The 20310-nt window shown below is 39.0% G+C and overlaps 1 protein-coding gene across 1 annotated transcript; it reads left to right on the top strand.

Annotated features, from left to right (window-relative positions):
- The first annotated feature begins 5892 nt into the window (after window positions 1-5892).
- Window positions 5893-12055, top strand: LOC116902697 (trypsin V-A). Its single transcript, XM_032905053.1, has 5 exons — window positions 5893-5957; window positions 8240-8402; window positions 9590-9840; window positions 11145-11281; window positions 11816-12055. Exons 1-5 carry the CDS (start codon window positions 5918-5920, stop codon window positions 11963-11965), a joined length of 741 nt encoding a protein of 246 aa, XP_032760944.1. The 5' UTR covers window positions 5893-5917; the 3' UTR covers window positions 11966-12055.
- Window positions 12056-20310: the final 8255 nt, after the last annotated feature.

Below are 20310 nucleotides of genomic sequence, written 5' to 3'. Positions count from 1 at the left end.
TACTTCACTCCCAATATGTAACCGTTTTATTGATATTGAAGTTGACAGGATCTTGGATCAAGTTGGAAATAAATCTCTGTGTAATTCTACAAAGTATTTTCTAACTTTGGTTAATTAAGGAGTGGAAGCAAATCTGAGCAAAGCCATTTAATTTGAGCAAAAGCTATTAATTGGATTTGGGCCAAGAATGTATGCAAAGGACACAGCTAGCTGTATAAGTTTGTATCTCTCTCTGGTACCTGACTCTAGATACAATGTGACCATCAACCTCATGATCTGACAGGATGCTTTCTTACCATGATTCACTATTTTCTCAAAATACATGTGAAAATACATACCTTCCATAAATTGTTTCATTTAGGTGTTTTGTCAAAACAATGATAAAAGTAATTGATGAACAATCTTGAAAAATAAAGACATCTGTCTTTTGCCATATTCCCCTAGTTGTTTTATTTCAGTCTGCAGAAGTGAGAAAAGTCACATTTCTTCATCTGATTTCCTTTACCCACAATCTTGTCATTCATCACCAAATTAAATATTTCTTGTAGAATATTCTATAAAAATTGTGGGATTATCTGGAATAATCAAGGGAAATTAAGGATGTAATGGGATTGAGGCATAACACATTGATATAAACTATATCTCATATCCTTAGGGATAAGAAGGAAGTCTATGTTCTTAGCTCTAGCTGCCATAAAAAATTCTATACTACATGGCTTCAAAACCCAGGCCAATTTCTCATATTTCTGTAGTTTTCACTAATTTAACAGTTCCAAAAGCCCCAGTTCTAAATCCTTCTGAGATTCAAGATAAGCATAGCTTCTAAGCTCCTACAAATTCACAAAAAGTTACATTTCCAATATAAAATGGCTCAAAGTACACATTTCCATTACTAAAGGGAACAATAAACCAGAGTAACAACACAACTCTAAAGAATAAACATTAAATCACAAGGCTTTTTTGAAGTGTCTGGCGCACATGCTGATATCATCTGAGCTCGGGGAGACTTAGACAACCCCACCCTGTGACCTTGCCACACACAGTCCATATTCTCAGGCAGATGCAACTCAAAGCTACCAGCTTTTCTGAGCAGAGAATCTAATCCTTGCTCCTCTAAGGTCTTTATTGTAACTTGGATTTTCTACCTCATCTTTATGCGTAGCCCATTCACAAGCTTCCTGAATGGAATCTGATACTGCTCCATGTTCTGTGAAATGCTAGTCTTTTCCTAAAGATCTCAGCGCAGTCTCTACTATCTCCATTTCTGTCAACATTCTGGTGTTTTAGACCTAACACTAGAACCTCCCATAGGGCTCTGCTTCCAATGTTCAGAATGTACTCTACTGTTCATCTCTAAATTAACCTACATTTGTCCTACAAACCAGTTCCAAAAGTCCGAGAACAGTGTGCTTATTTTTCTACTGAAACCACTCAAATATTAAATATTTAAAATGTCCTCATTATGACCAACCACTTAACAAAAATATCTTAATTGAGAAATTAACATGACTGACAGTTTCAGGGAGCTTTTCTTTTGTCAAGGCAGGAACAACACGATGGAATTCATGATAAGCATGTGAAATTGTGGTTTCTTATATTCTCGTGCGCCAAGAAACAGTTGGTCCAGGAATGTCTGTTAGGATTTTGTGTGTGTGTGTGTGTGTGTGTGTGTGTGTGTGTGCGCGCGCGCGCACACACAACATCATTCCATAGACTAGAGGCAGTAGGTAGATGATATCAATGGTCTTACCTTGTGTAGTACCTTACATGCTACAATACCAGTCTCCTAGGCAAAAGGTACCAACTACTGTAATAGTGGTACAACTGTTCTTATGGGTAACAATAGCATTCTCATTGGATTTTAGCCCTGCTCCAAAGTGGGGAGATTTTTCATTCCTGACTTGGTAATTTGTAGGTTTATAAGTGACCCCATTTGTAGGGTTTTTGGGGTCCTGAGGCCCCTCTGTCACAGGGCTCAGGCTGAGCTCGGAGAACCAGGCCGTACTAGACTGTGGGGATCTGTGGGATACCGCTCCGGGGTCGGGAAACGCAGTTTGTGGTGCGCAACACAGCCTGAGCTGGCTCGGGGTCCCCGGGCCTGTAAGGAGGCCTTGCCATCTGGTTCTCAGGTTCTTGGCATCTAGGCACCACTGGGATGCTGCGGAATTGCTGAGAACAGAATGGGGGCCTGCAGGGCTGGATCTTGCCCAAGGCTGAGAGGGAAAAAAGAGGATGCTCTGGCTGGTCCCTCAGGGAAGAGTCTTTGGCTAGTCTGCGGCTTCAGGCTGCAGGCTTGGTGGCAACCGCAGCTTGGAGTGCAAGGAGGCTTTCTTCAGGAGATTAGAAGGCGGCTCTGTAGGCAAAGGCCTTCTCTGTAGTTCCCCACAGCACATCCTGATGAAAAGAGAGGCAAATCCTGATGAAAAGACAGTTTATGGTTTTAAGGCGTTTATTGTCATGGTAGAAAGTGGATGAGTAAATCCGTACCCCACTTCTCAGAGTGAGCCTGAGATTAAATACCTTTTGCGGAGAAGAATGTCTGAGAAGGAAAGGTGATAGCTAAACACACAAGGCCTTTAGGTTCCTCGTTATAAGAGAGATTTGTCTGGAGCCTATGTGACCTGTGATCACATCCTCTACCTGTGGAGGGGATGGGGGGTGGCCCTTATGTGACTGATGGCCACAAATCTATGAAGGGCGGCAGGCTAGTGACAGGCCTCCTTTCCTGGGAGTCAGCAAAAACTCCTACCATCCCTTGGAGGTCACTGGGGTTTCAAGACTTAGCTCAACTGGGAACCAGGATGCCTTTCATAGTCCCACAGCAATTCTAGTCAAATGTTCATGGATGGCTAGGAATAGAACCCAGAACAGAGCCTTCTAGTACATTTTGCTAAATTGTCATGTCAAATAGCTTTTGGAGTATTAGTTTATGCCCAGAGATATGCCATTCTCAGAATTTGGTCATAGAAGTTTCTTTTTTTATTGGGAGCAGTCAGTAAAGAGACTGAGTGCTGAGACTAAGAGGTATCTTTCATATCACTACAACCACCATCACACCACACCACACCACACCACCACCACCACCATCACCACCACCACCACCACCACCACCACAAACACCACCACTACCACCACCACAGCTCAGGAAGAAGAAACAGAAATATAAGAGCTGGATCATGGGGAAAAGTGCCATGAAGTGTATTATGGACATAACCCAGCTGTCATACTCATCAACCCACAATACCTTCATAAGATCAAGCAAGCAAAATTCAAGGCAAAAATTGAGAAGCCAATCTCCAAGCCCTATTCCTTACTATGGAGACTATTAGAGGAAAATTCTTTTATTTTTTTATTGTGTGGTCACTAGTAGAGTTCTCATGCTCCCGTGACTGGTCTCATAAACACATGGGGATCACTTACTGGACCTAGTGGGCTAAGTGGAGAGATGGTTCAGTGAATAAGTGTGCATATTAATACTCTTTCCAAAACATTAGGTTCAGTTTCTGGCCCCCTCATAGAGTGGCTCACAACCACCTGCTAACTCCATCTCCAGGGCATCAAATGCTTTCTTCTGCCTCTGTAAGTATGAGGCTGCATGTGGTGCTCAAATATGCCTCCTTTCTCTCTCTCTCTCTCTCTCTCTCTCTCTCTCTCTCTCTCTCTCTCTCTCACACACACACACACACACACACACACACACACACACACACACATGTAAAATAAGTACATTTAAAAGCAAGAAGAAATCAAGTTGGGAGGGGGCCAATTTGAAGGAGATTTAGAAGGAGCTGAAGGGGAGAAATCATGAATGTATATGATCATGTTTCATTTTATATGTATGAAAGTCTCAGGCACTCAGGCATTAAAACAACAGAAACAACAGTAGACTTATTGGTTTGGACAAAATGACTTCGTGTGAAACTCATGCATTGAATTTCATCCATGGTAGAGACAGAGATTCTATATCAGTGCTTTTTCCAGACTGACTCTACCAGTGCTTACTATGTGCTGTTAGTACAACCCCCTAAGGCTTTGGTATTTTATGTGTCTATCTTTAATTTAATGAGTTTAATAGGATTCTTATATAGCTATCAGGAGAATAATTCAGGGAACTTATAATGCACTCATAGCTTTACCCATGAAGGATATATTTCAGGACCTTCACTAAATGCATGACAAGGCAAATAAAAAAAAAGCCTCACATAGAATTTAATTTATATATATATATATGTTTATAGATTATTAAATAAAAAACCAACAGTAGTAACTTTCAATAAAATAATAATACTGGAATTTATTGTAGCTATGTTTTGTTTGTTTAATTTTATTTTTTTTACACTCTAGTCCTTAACCCCCTCCAGGTCTACCCTCCCACAGTTCCTCATTCCATTCCTCCTCCCCCGTGTCTCCAAGACGATGTACCCACCCTACCCCACCCCTTCCAGGCCTCCCCACTCCCTAGGGCCTAAACTCTCTAGAGGCTTAGGTGTGTCTTCTTTCAGTGAGGCCAGACTAGGCAGTCCTCTGCTGCGTATGTGTCAGGGGCCTTGGACCAGCTAGCATATGTGCCTGGCTAATGGCTCAGTTTCTGAGAGATCTCAGGGGTCCCGGTCAGTTGAGACTGCTGGTTTTCCAATAGGGTTGCCCTCCTCCTCAGCTTCTTCTAGTCTTTTTCTAATTCAGCCACACATGTCCCCAACTTCAGTCCATTCTTTGGGTGTATCTGTGTCTGACTCTTTCAGCTGCTTGGGCCTCTCAGAGGTCAGCCATGCTAGGCTCTTGTCTGTAAGCACACCATAGCATAAGTGATAGTGTCAGGTATTGGATCCTCCCCTTGAGATGGATCTCAAGTTGGGTCTGTCATTGGATATCCTTTCCCTTAATCTCTTTGTCATTCTTTGTCCCTGCAGTTCTTTTAGACAGGAACAATTCTGGGTCAGAGTTTTGGACTGTCGGATGGCAATCTATCCCTTCACTTGATGCCCTGTCTTTCTACTAGAGGTAGACTCTACAGGTTCCCTCTCCCCTGTTTGGCCCTTCATCTAAGCTATCTCACTTCCCAGGTCTCTAACACATTCTAGAGGGTCCCTCCACCTAATAATGTTGTTTTGAAAGAAGGTCATGCTACAAGTTGGCCTTGAACTTGTGATGACTCAAATTTTTTATCCCACCCCCCCACCTCTACCTCATACTCAAGAACTAATGGCATGTCCAAGTATGAATGGACCTTATTATTTCAAACTTAAGAATTATTCACTTCTAGAATTTTCCACTCACTATTTTTTTTCTTGTTTACTTGTCTTAAAATCACTACATCACTGATTTCAGGAATAGTAAAACTCCATGTTAATGTGATTTCTACATCCCTTTCAGATGGTTAGGTTTAGATAATTGAAACTTGGCATCATTACTTTGAGTAACTTCTTAACCTACTATGTTTTAAATCTAAAACTATGACTTGCAGCAGGAGAACAATTTGTCATATTAATAATGGCAATTGTCATGTATGTGTACTACTCTAAGACAAAACAACCAATATACCAAGAATTGGGTCTTTATGAGAGACCCTTGGAAAATCGTTCACTTGTTAGAAAAAAACTGTCAAGATATTTGGCTGAGAATCTGGAAACTTGTAGCTGTAATCTGTGACCTCATACTAACATATTTTCCTTTTAGGAGGAACAATTCCCACCAGGTGGGTTTGAAACTTCCATTCTCATAACTTTCAGGGAAAATGTTATGTCTTGAATATTACTTCACCTTTCACAAAATAGAACTCTAAATTTAGATGTGTTACTTTCCAGTGAAATCACTTTTTGGCACCTAAGAACATGGATGTCATGGACAGATGAAGAGGTATAACAACCCAAGAGAAATGCCTTTTTCTTATTGCCTGGTACAGACCCAAGGAGCAACCATGAAGATTTGCATTTTCTTTACACTCCTAGGAACTGTCGGTGAGTCTTTCAAATTAATGAATCTGCAAGTGTCTTTATACTTAGGCATTTTTGTTGGGAAAATCAACAAGTCTTATTGCTTATGAGGGATGCAAGCAAGGAACTTAAAGAGTAGAGATGTGAGTATATAGTTCCCATGTTTGTTAATGATTAAATCTCACTTGTTGGAGGAAACTCATAGTGTTGAGAATTAATTCAGAGATCTCATAATAAAGCAAGGTGTTTTGAACGTTTTTGTAAATTCCAGGAATTTGGAAGAAAAGGAAAAGGTAGTACACACACACACACACACACACACACACACACGAGAGAGAGAGAGAGAGAGAGAGAGAGAGAGAGAGAGAGAGAGAGAGATCACAAAGACATATCTCTCCCATATAAACACAAATGCTTATACTAACTTGTAAGAATTCATAACTAATAACTGAAACTAATCTAATCTGTACTCCTTGAAAGGGCAGTGATAGCAAAAGTCTGAGTGTGCTGAACACTGGGTGTGTAGTTATCTATCCTAGAAATTGCAATAAATGAAATATTTTATTTCTGATTGATAAAAGTCCTGGACTGTGTTTTAAGACAATTTTAAGTGAAATCTCTCTAATATAAATTCACAAGTTATGCAGCTGTGATAAAAAATAAACATTCAATACTACTAATTAAATTTTAATAATACTAAAATGGTTTAAATTATCGGAATAAATTTTATAATTTAATGAAATTCATATGGGGCTATGAGAAATCTCAACAGACAGTAAATATGAAAATGCTGAATGAATCATTTGATGTTAGAAGGATAGCCAGATAATAATGAAAAGGGTTCAAATAGATTTTTATCATTTGTCTCTGGGTACATGAGGGTGTTGTTTTGATGAAATGCATACCTTACCATATAGTTTACATTGTCCTAAAACTCAGATCCCTGTTAGGCTAGAATTCATATTTAGGGAAATGGTATGAAAAGTTCATGTTAGATTCCAAGAACGAAGTAGATTGAATATTCAAAGCTGTCATTTCTTTATAGCTATGCCTTTAATTTTTCCCTTTCTAATAACTTAGAGATAGCTTTTTTCATTCTAACAAGTTATCAACTACCATATAATACACCAGGACAACTATTACAAAGTTTCCCCTTGTGTTGTGTGTGTGTGTGTGTGTGTGTGTGTGTGTGTGTGTGTGTTAGTGGGCTCACCTGTGAATGTGAAGACAAGATGTCAATGTCATATCTCTTTCTCTGTTGTCCTCTACATTATATTTTTGACACAGGAACTCTCACTGAACTTAATTTTTCTATTTTCTGCTTAAGTGACTGTCCAATAAGCTCAGTTATCCCTTTCTCCAGTTGCTCTCCTCCCAACCCAGCATTGGGACTACAGAACATGTTACCATATCTTTTATGAGGATGCTAAAAGAGCTAACTCAGATCTTCATGCTTGCACAACGGACTGTGCCCAATGAGCATACCACAAAGCACTCTATGCTTTTAAGTGATTAGATCTTGAGTGGTGGTAGGAAGACATTTATTTTCCAAAGTTCCTCTGATCTGTATAAATCTGTGGGTAAGTATATGAATTATATGTATGTGCTCATGAATGTATACATGAATAAATATAAATGCATATAATATACATGAATTTATATGAACAGGCCAGATTAATCAAAGAATGCATATATTTTAAAAGTACATGTTTATTCACCATTATATAAGAAGGATCAATATTCAAGGTGCAGAATAATGAATAATCAAAAAGATTATCTAAAGCTAGTTATATTGGCTACTCAGTATTGTTACAAAAACCAAATACCACTTAAAGATAGAAATATTTTGTCTGAGGTTGAAGAGGATATAGTCAAGTTTGTTAAGGAAGTGGTCCTGGGGATGACTCCTAATAGTGGTGGTAGATGGCCAGGCACTCTACGATACTGGCAGTCAGGAAACAGAGAAACTGACAGAGCTGGTGCTGTCATGCTCCCTCCTTCCCATGTTGTTCACTCTGGATCCATACCCCACGGAAGGGTGCAACCTAGGTTTCGAGTAAGTCTTCCTTCTGCAATTAGACCTCTATGGAGATAACTTCGCAAAGACAGAGGCTTGACTTCCAGGTAATTCCAAAACCATTTGAGCTGTCAATCAAATGTACCCATCACATTGACATGTCTTGATCGTATGGTATAGATCGTATGGCATTGTCATCTCTTTTGTCCTTAGTTTGAAATAAACTTCAGGTTGCATGAAATAACATGATAGAGCCATGTGATGGAGTGTTCATAATTTTCTCTCACAGCTGCTTTCCCCACTGAGGATAATGATGACAGAATTGTTGGGGGCTACACTTGTGAGGAGCATTCTGTCCCCTACCAGGTGTCACTGAATGCTGGATCTCACATATGTGGGGGCTCTCTCATCACTAACCAATGGGTACTGTCTGCTGCTCATTGCTATCATCCGTAAGTAACCGATATCCACATTTTATGCTCTAAAAACCACTTTAGCTTCTAGGCTTACCGAATTCAATTTGGCAAAAGAGTGATGCTTGATAAAGTGTTCTGGTCCTGTGGAACTCATCAGTCATCTCGCAGATTTATGTGTAATATTAATTTATTATGAAAAATTTATTATAAAAGATGTTTACATAGGTTGGTAACCTTAAAGTTCACTGCTGTCTTAATTATAATACTAAATATGTAGGAGGATGGTTGATGATAGATCCTTAAAAGAGTTTTAGAAACTGAATTGACCCAAGCCCTAATAATTTTAGCTCAATCATAACAAAATAGCATGCTGGGTTAACAAAGAACATATTTCCAGTATGATAGTACAAATAAGTAATTTGATCTCTTCCTTACATTTATTTCTATCCCCCTGAGTTTTGCCTTTGGGATCGTAACAACAGGAGAAGAGGAAATGCCAGTCAACCCATCAAACTTTACACCTGAAAATTATTTATAGAGTATATTTGGTTTCTATTCCTATGCCTCTGAATTATAAGCTGATGATGGACTATGAGTCTTGACTAGCAGAGACACTTATGAAGGAATCCTATAACCTGTGCCAGGAATAGTAATGTGTACTTACTTCAGTGATCCAGTGCTTAAATAGAATGTATTGTTTTTGCTCATGATTAAAGGGGCTGGAGAAGAGGATATTCATTTTGGATAGTTAAACCTTTTAAATTGTTTCTTATATTTTTAATATTATAATTACATGGTTTCCCCCTTTCCTCCCTTGAAACCCTCCACCCATATATTAGTTTCTTTCAAATTCATAGACTCTTTTTTTAGTGTGTGTGTGTGTGTGTGTACAACCTTAGTTTGTATAATGCTACTTGTATGCTTTCTATGTGTCTGTGTGTATGTGTGTGTCTGTGTGATGTGAGTATGTGTATATGTATAGTATGTTACTATAATATTTTCAGAGCTGATAATTTGGTATTGGTTAACCAATTGATGGGCTCGTCCCTTAGTTGCTTGTAGTTCTTTGTGTAGTGTTGAGGCTTTGGGGCCTTTTTCCAGTCAACCTTAGTGTGTCTATTAGTGTCATTCCTGTTCAGAGCTATACTCACAAAGTCTCACCAATATGACTGCCTAAACACAAGCTGAACAATGACACTTAAACTTTTAACTCTTAAACCCAGCCAACTACAGGTGCGTCTTGGAGAACATAACATTTATGAAATTGAGGGTGCTGAGCAATTCATTGATGCAGCCAAGATGATTCTTCATCCTGACTATGATAAGTGGACTGTTGATAATGACCTCATGCTGATTAAGTTGAAGTCACCAGCCACCCTCAACTCTAAAGTATCTACGGTCCCTCTGCCACAGTACTGTCCGACAGCTGGTACTGAGTGCCTGGTGTCTGGCTGGGGTGTTCTGAAATTTGGCTGTAAGTGTCTCTGTGATATATAAGTAGTAAATATGAGTACTAGGAGTGAATGGCACCTTAATGACAATGCAAATTCTCATTCAAATATGGTAATCAGAGGACAGCTTTGAACTGACCATTTGAGAAATGCTCCTGAAGTTACAAAACTTCTGACGAATCAGCCCATGGAAACAGAAAATAAAATGAACTTAGGAAGATGTCAAGGAGTTTAACTATATCTTGATTATTTGAGCTAAAAACTATAGATACAGAAGATATCTAGAAGAGAGGTCATGGGACACAGTTTAATGGGAGCCTCTAGACTTGAGAATAGTAGCATTAGAGGAAGAGTAACTGAAGATAAAACTATCAGAAACTATGGGAAAACTTACCTTTAAAACCTTCTAAGCCAGAGCATGACAAATACAGAAGAAAATGCTAGCAGCAAACCATTGAACTAAGAATGGGGTTCCCATTGGAGGAGTTAGAAAAAGCTTTGAAGGAGCTGAAGGGGCTTGCAACTTCATAAGAATTACAATACTAACTAACCAGAACTCCCAGGGACTAAACCACTACCCAAAGAGTAAACATGGACAGACCCATGGCTCCAGCAACGTATGTAGCAGAGGATAGCCTTGTTGGGCACCAATGGGAGGAGAAACCCTTGGTCCTGCCAAGGCTGGACCTCCCTGCAAGTGTAGGAGAATGTCAGGGGAGGGGGGCTTGAGCTTTGCATCATTCATAGAATCAGAAACAACTAAAAAGGAAAGATCACTCTTATTTTTCAAGTCATCCGCATATACTCACAGCGCAGGGCATCACAAGCCCCATTTGTACCATGGTACATCTTTGTACCTTTGTAAATAAAGATAATATTCATAGGTGCCATAAAAAGCTTTCTAAGCCAGACATGGTGACCCACACCTTTAAGCCCAGCATTTGGGAGGCAGAGGTAGGTAGATCTCTGTGAGTTTGAGGTCAGCCTGCTCTACAGAGCAAGACCAGGACAGCCAGAGCTGGTTATACAAAGAAACCTCATCTCACAAAAACCAAACTAAAACCTTCTAAATTATAAATTATTTTTAAATTATATCATTTTCTGTATACATTCTTTTTCTGCGTGTGTGTGTGTGTGTGTGTGTGTGTGTGTGTGTGTATGCGTGCGTGCGTGTGCGCACGTGTGTACACCATTCATGCCTGGTACCCTCAGAACCAGTTAAAGCTTTGATAACAAGAGACATGCTCATAAAATTTAATAGATAAAAGAGGAAGTAAATCTTCAGAGTCAGTATGAATAATTTGACTTTCACCCGTATACTCTACAGTTGAGAGTCCTTCTGTTCTTCAGTGTCTGGATGCTCCAGTCCTGTCTGATTCTGTTTGTCACAAGGCCTACCCACGTCAGATCACTAACAACATGTTCTGTCTCGGCTTCCTGGAAGGTGGAAAGGACTCTTGCCAGGTGAGTTCTTGTTGCCTATCTCTATCTCTATGTCTATCACGCGATGGTCTACCTCTCTTACCCATCATATTTCTCATATAAAAAAAGAAAATGGTAAATCTCTATCTGTGTCTCTGGGAGGGGAAGAAGAGGTTTGAGAAAATGTATGTGTTTTCTCTTTTTGATATGATGATAAATATTAAGGGTCAAGGGACCAAAGAGCTGATGCTGTGTAAACTAAACCCAAGAACCCTTGAATTGTAGGGTGGAGTCTCTATGAAAGAGGCAAAGCTTGTGAGTCACATTTGACCTCTGCAGTCTTATTTTTTGTGCACCCCTCCCACAATGACTGCAGAAAAAAGAGGTGGAGTCATAGAAAGAACAAAGTAATATAGATAGAGATACTGGATAAACTGAACACTAGATTTTTTAAAGAGATAATCAATGCTTTGTGGAGGATCAGTAGCCTGGAAAAATAGCCCCAGAAACATCAATGAACATCTTGAATCCCATTTCTCTGGGCATAACCAACTCTATCTTACCTTTGTTACTCAGTATGACTCTGGCGGCCCCGTGGTCTGCAATGGAGAAGTCCAGGGTATTGTTTCCTGGGGTGATGGCTGTGCTTTGGAAGGGAAGCCTGGTGTCTACACCAAGGTCTGCAACTACCTGAACTGGATTCATCAGACCATTGCTGAAAACTAAGTGCCTTTATCTCATAAGGAGTCACTCTGTGATGACCTTTTTCTATGTCTAAAATCTGTATGGAAATAAAATATTTTTCTTTGCTCTAAATGTTTTGAATCTTAATGCTAAATAAGAAATTTGAACAACATTGAGCATTAAAGAGAATTTAGATAATATTCAGTCTTCCATGTGACCTAATCAGACAATTTCACTCATCATCTGCTATAATCCAGACTCTATAATAGAAATCATGATGGAGGTAAGGTTTCCTTTAATAAAATTATTAAAATAAATAAAATTAGTTTCTCAGACTATCCGTGGTGTAAAATGTTCTTCCCCTACACATTGAATCAATCTATGTAGTATACCTTGTGCACATGACATCCCACGAAGTACAGAGACTTAAAATCGGTTACTGAAACTCATTCCAACTGTTATTAGAAAAAGTATGATAACACACAGGCTGTTCTTATCCCTGATGCATGGCTCCTTGTATAATACGCTGTTCTCTTTGTCTTTCATCTTCAAACCACACATGGACATAGTAGAAAACTCAGCATTTGAAAATGTTTGGATTCACAAGTTTCTTACATTTTCCAGTTTTACCTACTCTCCTGTTTCAGTTCTCCATGATCATCTTGTATTCCTGTAACGTCAGGAGAGCCTTTTAAACCCATTTACAGAGTCATCTATGCAAACCCAACCCAGAACAAAAATATAAGCCCAGTTGAGAGTGCATCACAGAGGATAAGTCTACAAAATGCAGATGTATTACTTTGGGGACAAACGTTGTTAGGTTATGGACGGGTTGCCTAAAATTTTCATATCTTGCTGAGACACATCACTCTTTGCTTTGGGTCCTTGGAAGCTCTCCTCTAATTTCTCAATTTTTCTCATGGATTACTATGACAAGGTTTTTTGTTTTGTTTTGTTTTGTTTTGTTTTCTGGTGAATAAAAATTACTTTCATTTTTGTGTCAGCATATGGTGTGATCAAGAGAATTCAAAAATTAAAATTGTAAGTCAACATTTACTTTAAATATGAATTCATTACATTAAATAGAAAATGAACCAGTGCCCTGAGCAGACCTTAGGTACTGACTCCACATCCAATCCCACAACACCCAGAGGGAGCCCAAATTTCAGGGGCTCTAACACGCCCAAGGATCACAGGAGAGGCCACAACATCTGCCTCAACACCCAGAGTAACTGGGTCCCCCAGGATCCAGGGATGCAGAAACCTATGTCCAGCTAGTGTTGTGTCCCTTCAAGTCTGAACCAGTGCCCTGAGCAGACCTTGAGTGCTAGCTCTGTGCCCAGTACCACAAGACCCAGTAGAAGCTAGACTCCCAGGTGCTCTAACACATCCAGGATCAGAATTTGAACCTGAACCCGGAGCAGACCTGGGGCGCTGACTCTACACCCGCTCCTATGACACCCAGAGGGAGCCCTACTCCTAGCTGCTCTGAAACGCCCAGGATCACAGGATCATAGAGGAAGCTCAATTGCCAGGAGTTCAGACACAACCAGGAGCACTGGACGTCTAACACACTCAAGATCACAATTGAGGCCACAATATCTTTCCTAACACCCGGCAAAACGGGGAACCTCGGAATACCCAAGATACAATTCCCAGACCACATGAAGCTCAAGAATAATGAAGACCAAATTGTGGATGCTTCAGTACTTCTTAGAAGGGGGAACAAAGTATTCATGAGAGGAAATATGGAGACAAAGGGTGGAGCAGACACTGAACTAAAGGTCGTCTAGAGATTGCCAAACTTGGGGATCCATCTCATATACAGTCACCAAACTCAGACACTATTGCAGATGTCAAGAAGTACATGCTGACAGGAACCTGACATAACTGTCTCTTGAAAGGCTCTGCCAGAGCATGACAAATACAGAGGCAGATGTTAGCAGCCAACCATTGGACTGAGAATGGGGTTCCCAATGGAGGAGTTAGAGAAGGACTGAAGGAGCTGAAAGGGTTTGCAACCCCATAGGAAGAACAACAATATCAACCAATCAGACAACCCAGAACTCCCAGAGACTAAATCACCATCCAAAAAGTACTCATGGAGCGACTGTGACTCCAGGCACATATGTAGCAAAAGATAGCTTTGCTGGGCATCAATGGGAGGAGAGACCCTTGGTCCTGTGAAAACTTGATGCCCCCAGTGTAGTGGAATGCCAGGGCAGAAAGGCAGGATGGAGTGGTTGGGTTGGTGGGGGAGCATCCTCCTAGATGCAGGGGGCATAGGATCAGTGGTTTTCAGGGGGGAAACCAGGAAAGGGGAGAACATTTGAAATATAAATAAATAAAATATCCAAAAAAAAACCAATTGAAATCTAAATAAATAAAGTAATCAATGAATTTTTTTTAACAAAAAGAAACTGTAATAGCTTTTTGGATTGACTTTTAGTATTTTTTACATATTTTTCCTAATTTGGTTACTTTAGTATTAGATACAGAAATCATTTTCTACTTAATTTAATTTTCTACTAGCTTCAAGAGGCAACACTTGTTTAGGTTTTATAAAAATATCACTCATAAATATGCATGTTATATACTCAAGTTAATAATATATTCTGAAAAGGCTACCAACAAAAGATAAGGAAAATAGATTAATTAAATTAAGAGAAACATTATTGTTGTTTGAATACTTTGTCACTCATTTTCAGCTTTTCTCCACCATATTTTTATTAATTTTTAATTAATTGTATTTATTTATAGCCCAAATGTTGCCCTCCTCCAAGTCTCCCCTCTCAGAGTTCTTCACCCTATCCCCCTTACCCTTAATAGCCAGAAACTGGAAGCAACCCAGATGTCCCTCAATCAAAGAATGGATACAGAAAATGTGGTTTGTTTACACAATGAAAATGGTTTTAGCAGAGGCTCAAAGCAGTATTCCTAGGAGTATCTAACTCAAGACAGAGGAAAGAGCATGATGGATGGCACATGAGCAAAACTACCTCAAATAAATGGGTTAGGTTTAAAGTAGAAAAAGAAGCCTCTACAGTAAGGTGAGGCAAGCATACTAATCTAATCGGCTCAGACTATTATGACAAAATTCCCATGGGTTGGAGGTCTTCTTTTTTGGAGGATATTTCTTATTTACATTTTGAATGTTATTCCCTTTCCCGGTTTCCAGGCCAACATCCCCCTAGTCCCACCCCCTCCCCTTCTATGTGGGTGTTCCCCTCCCCATCCTCCCTCCATTACCACCCTCTCCCCAACAATCCCGTTCACTGGGGATCCAACCATGGCAGGGCCAAGGGCTTCCCCTTCCACTGGTGCCTCTACTAGGCTATTCATTGCTACCTATGAATTTGGAGCCAGGGTTAGTCCATGTATAGTCTTTGGGTAGTGGCTTTTTTATTTTTATCTTTATTAACTTGGGTATTTCTTATTTACATTTCGATTGTTATTCCCTTTCCCGGTTTCCGGGCCAACATCCCATTAACCCCTCCCCCTTCCCTTTTCTATGGGTGTTCCCCTCCCCATCCTCCCCCCATTACTGCCCTCCCCCCATCAATCACGTTCACTGGGGGGTCTTCTTAACACAGTTAAATTTCCTATCTATGAATGTTGTTAAGTCCTAGAACAAGATATCCATATTTATGGTTTCTAAGAAAGGCTGGTTCCCTGGTTTTCTACTATATCCATAATTCTTGGGTATAGATGAGAAAAGTAAATACAATTTAATGGTGACAATTGTCCAACTTTGTCTCTGTGTGATTTACCTGAAGACATCATTGTACAACCATCCTTAGGATGTTGTTGTTGTTGATGATGATGATGATGATGATGATGGTGATGTTCTTGGCTACCTAGATAGTCCTGTCCTTATCATTGATCCCACATCACAAGGGCTCTTATAAAAGACTAGGAGATGGTACCATGGTTCCTTCTGGCATAACTGAGCCACCAAGAGATTTAAAAGTAGTTGTCTTCATACATTTTGGAATTCACTGCTGTGGTTAATCTCATCTGTTCTGTAGGCAAGCATCCTACAATCAGATACTCTCACATGAGTTGCACATCTACACTATTTAAACACAAGACTTGTTACATGAAAATAAACCAAAACATAGAAAACTTGAAAAGCATTCAGTTTTGATAGTTTTGATTCAAAAAACATTTTTTGTAAGATGTTTTCATAAAAATATCCAGATACCACCCCCCCAAAAAATAACTGTTTGGAAATTTCTTTCGTTCTATCAGAAACCTGCAATTGAGAAAACTGGTATAGATACCAATAAGTATACACACATATAAATGCCAGATTCCTATGGATATCAAGCAATCTATGAAAATATATTTACAATTAATATATAAATAAAGATCTGTATATTTTAAAATTCCTGGAATTAAATTCCTTTAGAATTAAAGTTATTTCTAAAGTTACTTTTCGACTAAAATATATAATTTCAAATTTTATCGTGTATATTAGTGTTTTGAGATACAAATAAAACAGGATCATTGTAAAATAAAATCCAAGTCATAAGACAAACTTATTTTTCTTCTTAAGATAGACACATCTACATGACACAATTCTGACAGTTAATCAAGTTAACTGAAAAGCATGGAAAAAGTAATATTTCTAATTTGAGTAAATTGGCTCTTCAGGCAAACCTCCTTCTCATTTCAGTACGGAAGATTAAATTTTGGGACTAGAATCATTGTACATCCAAGTATCATGTCCTTTAATAGTATTTTAATCTTTCATAGCTTCTCTAAACTCTTATTTTTGTATTATTATAGAATCACAGTAAATGTCACTTTCAGAAAAGAGTCAAATCATCTAATGAAGAATATTGTTTGATTTAACATGATTTATATCTTGAGGTTACTAAGAAATTGAAACATTGAAGATTTTATTTATGTATACTTATAAATTTATCTCTTCTTAGCAGTTTTGAACTGTTCATGGAAAAATCTGAGCCATTAAATAAATCTAGGTGACCATTATCTCGGTATTTTGTTGATTTTCCTGTTTACTGTTTATTAAATAAATCTTAACTGAAATTCTACTTGCAAAGTCTTAAGATAAGCAAATGTTTTATGCCCTGTAATCCTGGACCAATCTTTTCTGCCCTGTGCTCTGCTTCATAAGGTAAGCACAATATCATTTACAGCTATCATTTACCAGCTTTCTGTCATTACACCTATAATCCCCATGAGACCATAATCTCTGGAGCTCCATAGTCATTGTCCGTTTTTCACACCCATCATCAGAGGTGAATGCACAACAGCACACTTTCCTCTACAGCCAACATTCCAAAGGCACCTACTACTGCTATCAAATGCCTGCCTTGCCTATCCTGGAATCATAGCCTGGAAATAGATTTAAAATAACAATCACATTGGAGGGGGAGTGGGGGAGATTCCTTTTAAACAGAAGAAAAAAAGGAATTTCCTTGAGTATGTATTATGGCTACCTCTGTCGTAGCCTCTGGTGCCCTAGGGTCATCCTGGGGATCTATATCTAGGCAAGGGCAATCCTCATACTGCCCACACTATCTCAATACTAGTTTGAATATTAGCGCTCTCGATACTTTCTTGTCTCCAAATTTATCACCTCTCTTGGGCAGGGCATCATCAAAGCTGTCTGTGGCAAGATGAATAAAGACCTCCAGTCCATGTCTTGTCCCCGACCAAATCTCGATCTCTAGCCCCGCCAAACGAACTATCACCACGGTTGATACCCGGCAACGTCTCCTGGAATTCTCCCTGTTACCCAGAGGCTTCACTGAGACTCAGGGCACTGAGCAGGAAATCCAGGTCCTTAAACTCGCGTAACCAAAACCTTTCGATCTGTCTGGATTGCTGGGTTCACGTAGTAACGCCATGGCACAGATATCTAATCATCTAAAGGATCCCTTAAAGGAGTCGTTTCTCACCTCAGAAGGCAGATTCTTCCCCAGGCAAGTAGTGTGTAGGGTGGCTATTTGGGAAGATAGCACCAGTTGACCCGGAGTTCTGGAGGAGCTTCATGGAGCACTGGGAGGGATGAAATGGTCATTTGGAGGTACATAACATATCCAGCCATAGCTACAGCCACAAACTGTTAAGAAAACTCCTTCCAGGTCATCTGTGTCATCAACTGAGCTAACTGGTTTGGGAACAGAGACGTTTCTCCACCTGTCCACCATCCTTAGCCAGAAAGTGTGTTAAGGAGATGGTCCTTACTTCCTATTTGTCTCTTTTGCTGAGGCCGTCTTGCTGTGCAAGTATTTTTAAGGCCATCTCGATAAAAGTGTCTTACAAAGTTAATTGATCAAGCTTAGCTTCATTTTTATTTAGCCAACAGTATTACATGTAATCTACTAAAATTTTTCCAAGTTATACAAACTTTGAAAAGTGGTTTTTACATTTTCAACTTATAAGCTGTTATTTACTTTTAAGTCACTTAGCACTATCTAAACACTATATGAATAACACTATAGATTTTGTGCTTTACCAATATTTCTAATAATTTTAGACCTATAATTACTAAGAAATAAACTTATTTTAGACGATTTATTTTTATCTTATGTGTCTAAATATTTGACAACACATATGCCTGTACATTATCTGCCTTTAGAGATTTGGCAAGGCCTTCATATTTTCTGGGAACCAAACATCAGTCCTCTGCAAAATCAACAAGTACTCAAGTGTTAGCCATTTTTCAGGTCCAAGAAATTAAGCATTAATAGAGTCACTGATCATCAAAACATCTTTTCATGTAAAATCTTTTAAATGATAAACTTATAAGCAAGTATAATTTTGGAAAGTTCTTTTATATATCTATGACCAGATATGTGCATATCTGGTATCTCAACTTTATTATGTTGTTAATTTATTTATTAAAATATTATGCAAAGATTTAGAGAATTTAGGGTAATGAGTTTAAGGCATTCCAAATGAATAATGTGTGGTCTCTTTTGAACAATATACATGTAGTCCTTCAAAGTATGAACCAGTCGTTAAATTTTTTTTTGACATTCTGACTTTTGTAAATCCTATTTTTCATTATTTAAACCTAGTCTGCATCTATGTGCCTTGTGTAAGGAACCCTTTTGTTACTGTCCACAAGAGTGGGAAACAATGTTGCACTCCGGGGAGTAGCCTCTCTGCAGTCTCTAACACAGCCCCCTAAATTAGTAAGAAGTCTCTCTTGGTTGCTTTCCTGATACTTTGATAAAATACCCTGACAAAAACAGCTTAGGGGAGAAAGTGTTTACTTTGGCTGACTGTTCTAGGGAGGACACAATCCATCCTGGTAGGGAAGGCATGGAGGTCAAGAGAAGCAGATCACTTTACAGCCAGTCTGGGAGGAATGGGAGGGGGAGGAAGGGGAAGAAAGGAAGGGGAGAGAGACAAAGGAGGAGAAGGAGGAGGAGGTAGTACAGCCACACCTCAAATCCTCCAAGCCCAGTAGCAGTGGCATGCTGTCTCTAGGAGCCACCTAAAGGTTCTATCACCTTTACAAATAACATTACTTCCTGGGGACCAAGTATTCAAACACATAAGCCTGTGAGAAGTGTTTCACATCCAAACAGCAACAAGACTTTGGGCCTTGATTGTTTTGTCAATGTGGGTGACCTCGTATTTTATATAGCCAGTGATTTTAAATTTCACTACAGATGTAGAAAAGACAAAAAAGTATTTCTATGTAACTGTAATGCTAATAGTTACTGATTTCTTCCTTATTAAATTAAGTTGTGTCCTAAGTATATGTGCCTTCAAAAAAGCAAAGCTTTAAAGAATACTTTACCAGGTTTTTGGGCTCCAAACTAAATCTGGGAATGGTATTCTTGTGCTCTGAACTGCATCAAGATAACTAGAAATCACCAGGTACTGCATACTCCAAGCCCAACTACTCTAATAATTCAAAGGATTTGTCACTGACAGAGTATAACTGTACACAAATAGAATACATTCAACTTTATCCAATTTTACCTCAGAATACAAAGTTAAATTGTCTTTTATGTTTTAACATCCTATTATTGACAAATTATGCTACTTATTAAGCTGAAGCAAGAATTCAGATGCATTTGTAAAGGAGGGATAATAAGAACAACTTGACAGCACTGACAAAATATTTTCAAACAAATCTTTCCCTAGATGGTGCATGGAGAAACAAAAGGAGTACTGTTGTGTCAAATGGATAAAAAACTTTCTATAATTTGAACCATGACTGCTTTAAGCTTTTTGCCATCCAGTGACAAGGCACAATTAAAATCAAACCATAGAATGTTTTATAAGCAGTGTATTCAGAGAAAACTATTCAGACAAAAGGGGGAATTGTCACAAAATGATGTCACACCACCCACAGTGGCACACAACTGTAATCCTAGCATTTGGAAACTCAAAGC

The sequence above is a fragment of the Rattus rattus genome, chromosome 6 (genome assembly GCF_011064425.1).
Source record: "Rattus rattus isolate New Zealand chromosome 6, Rrattus_CSIRO_v1, whole genome shotgun sequence".
NCBI classification, from domain to species: domain Eukaryota; kingdom Metazoa; phylum Chordata; class Mammalia; order Rodentia; family Muridae; genus Rattus; species Rattus rattus.
The sequence above is the reverse complement of the archived record's forward strand: the minus strand, read 5'-3'. Positions and strand labels throughout refer to the sequence as shown.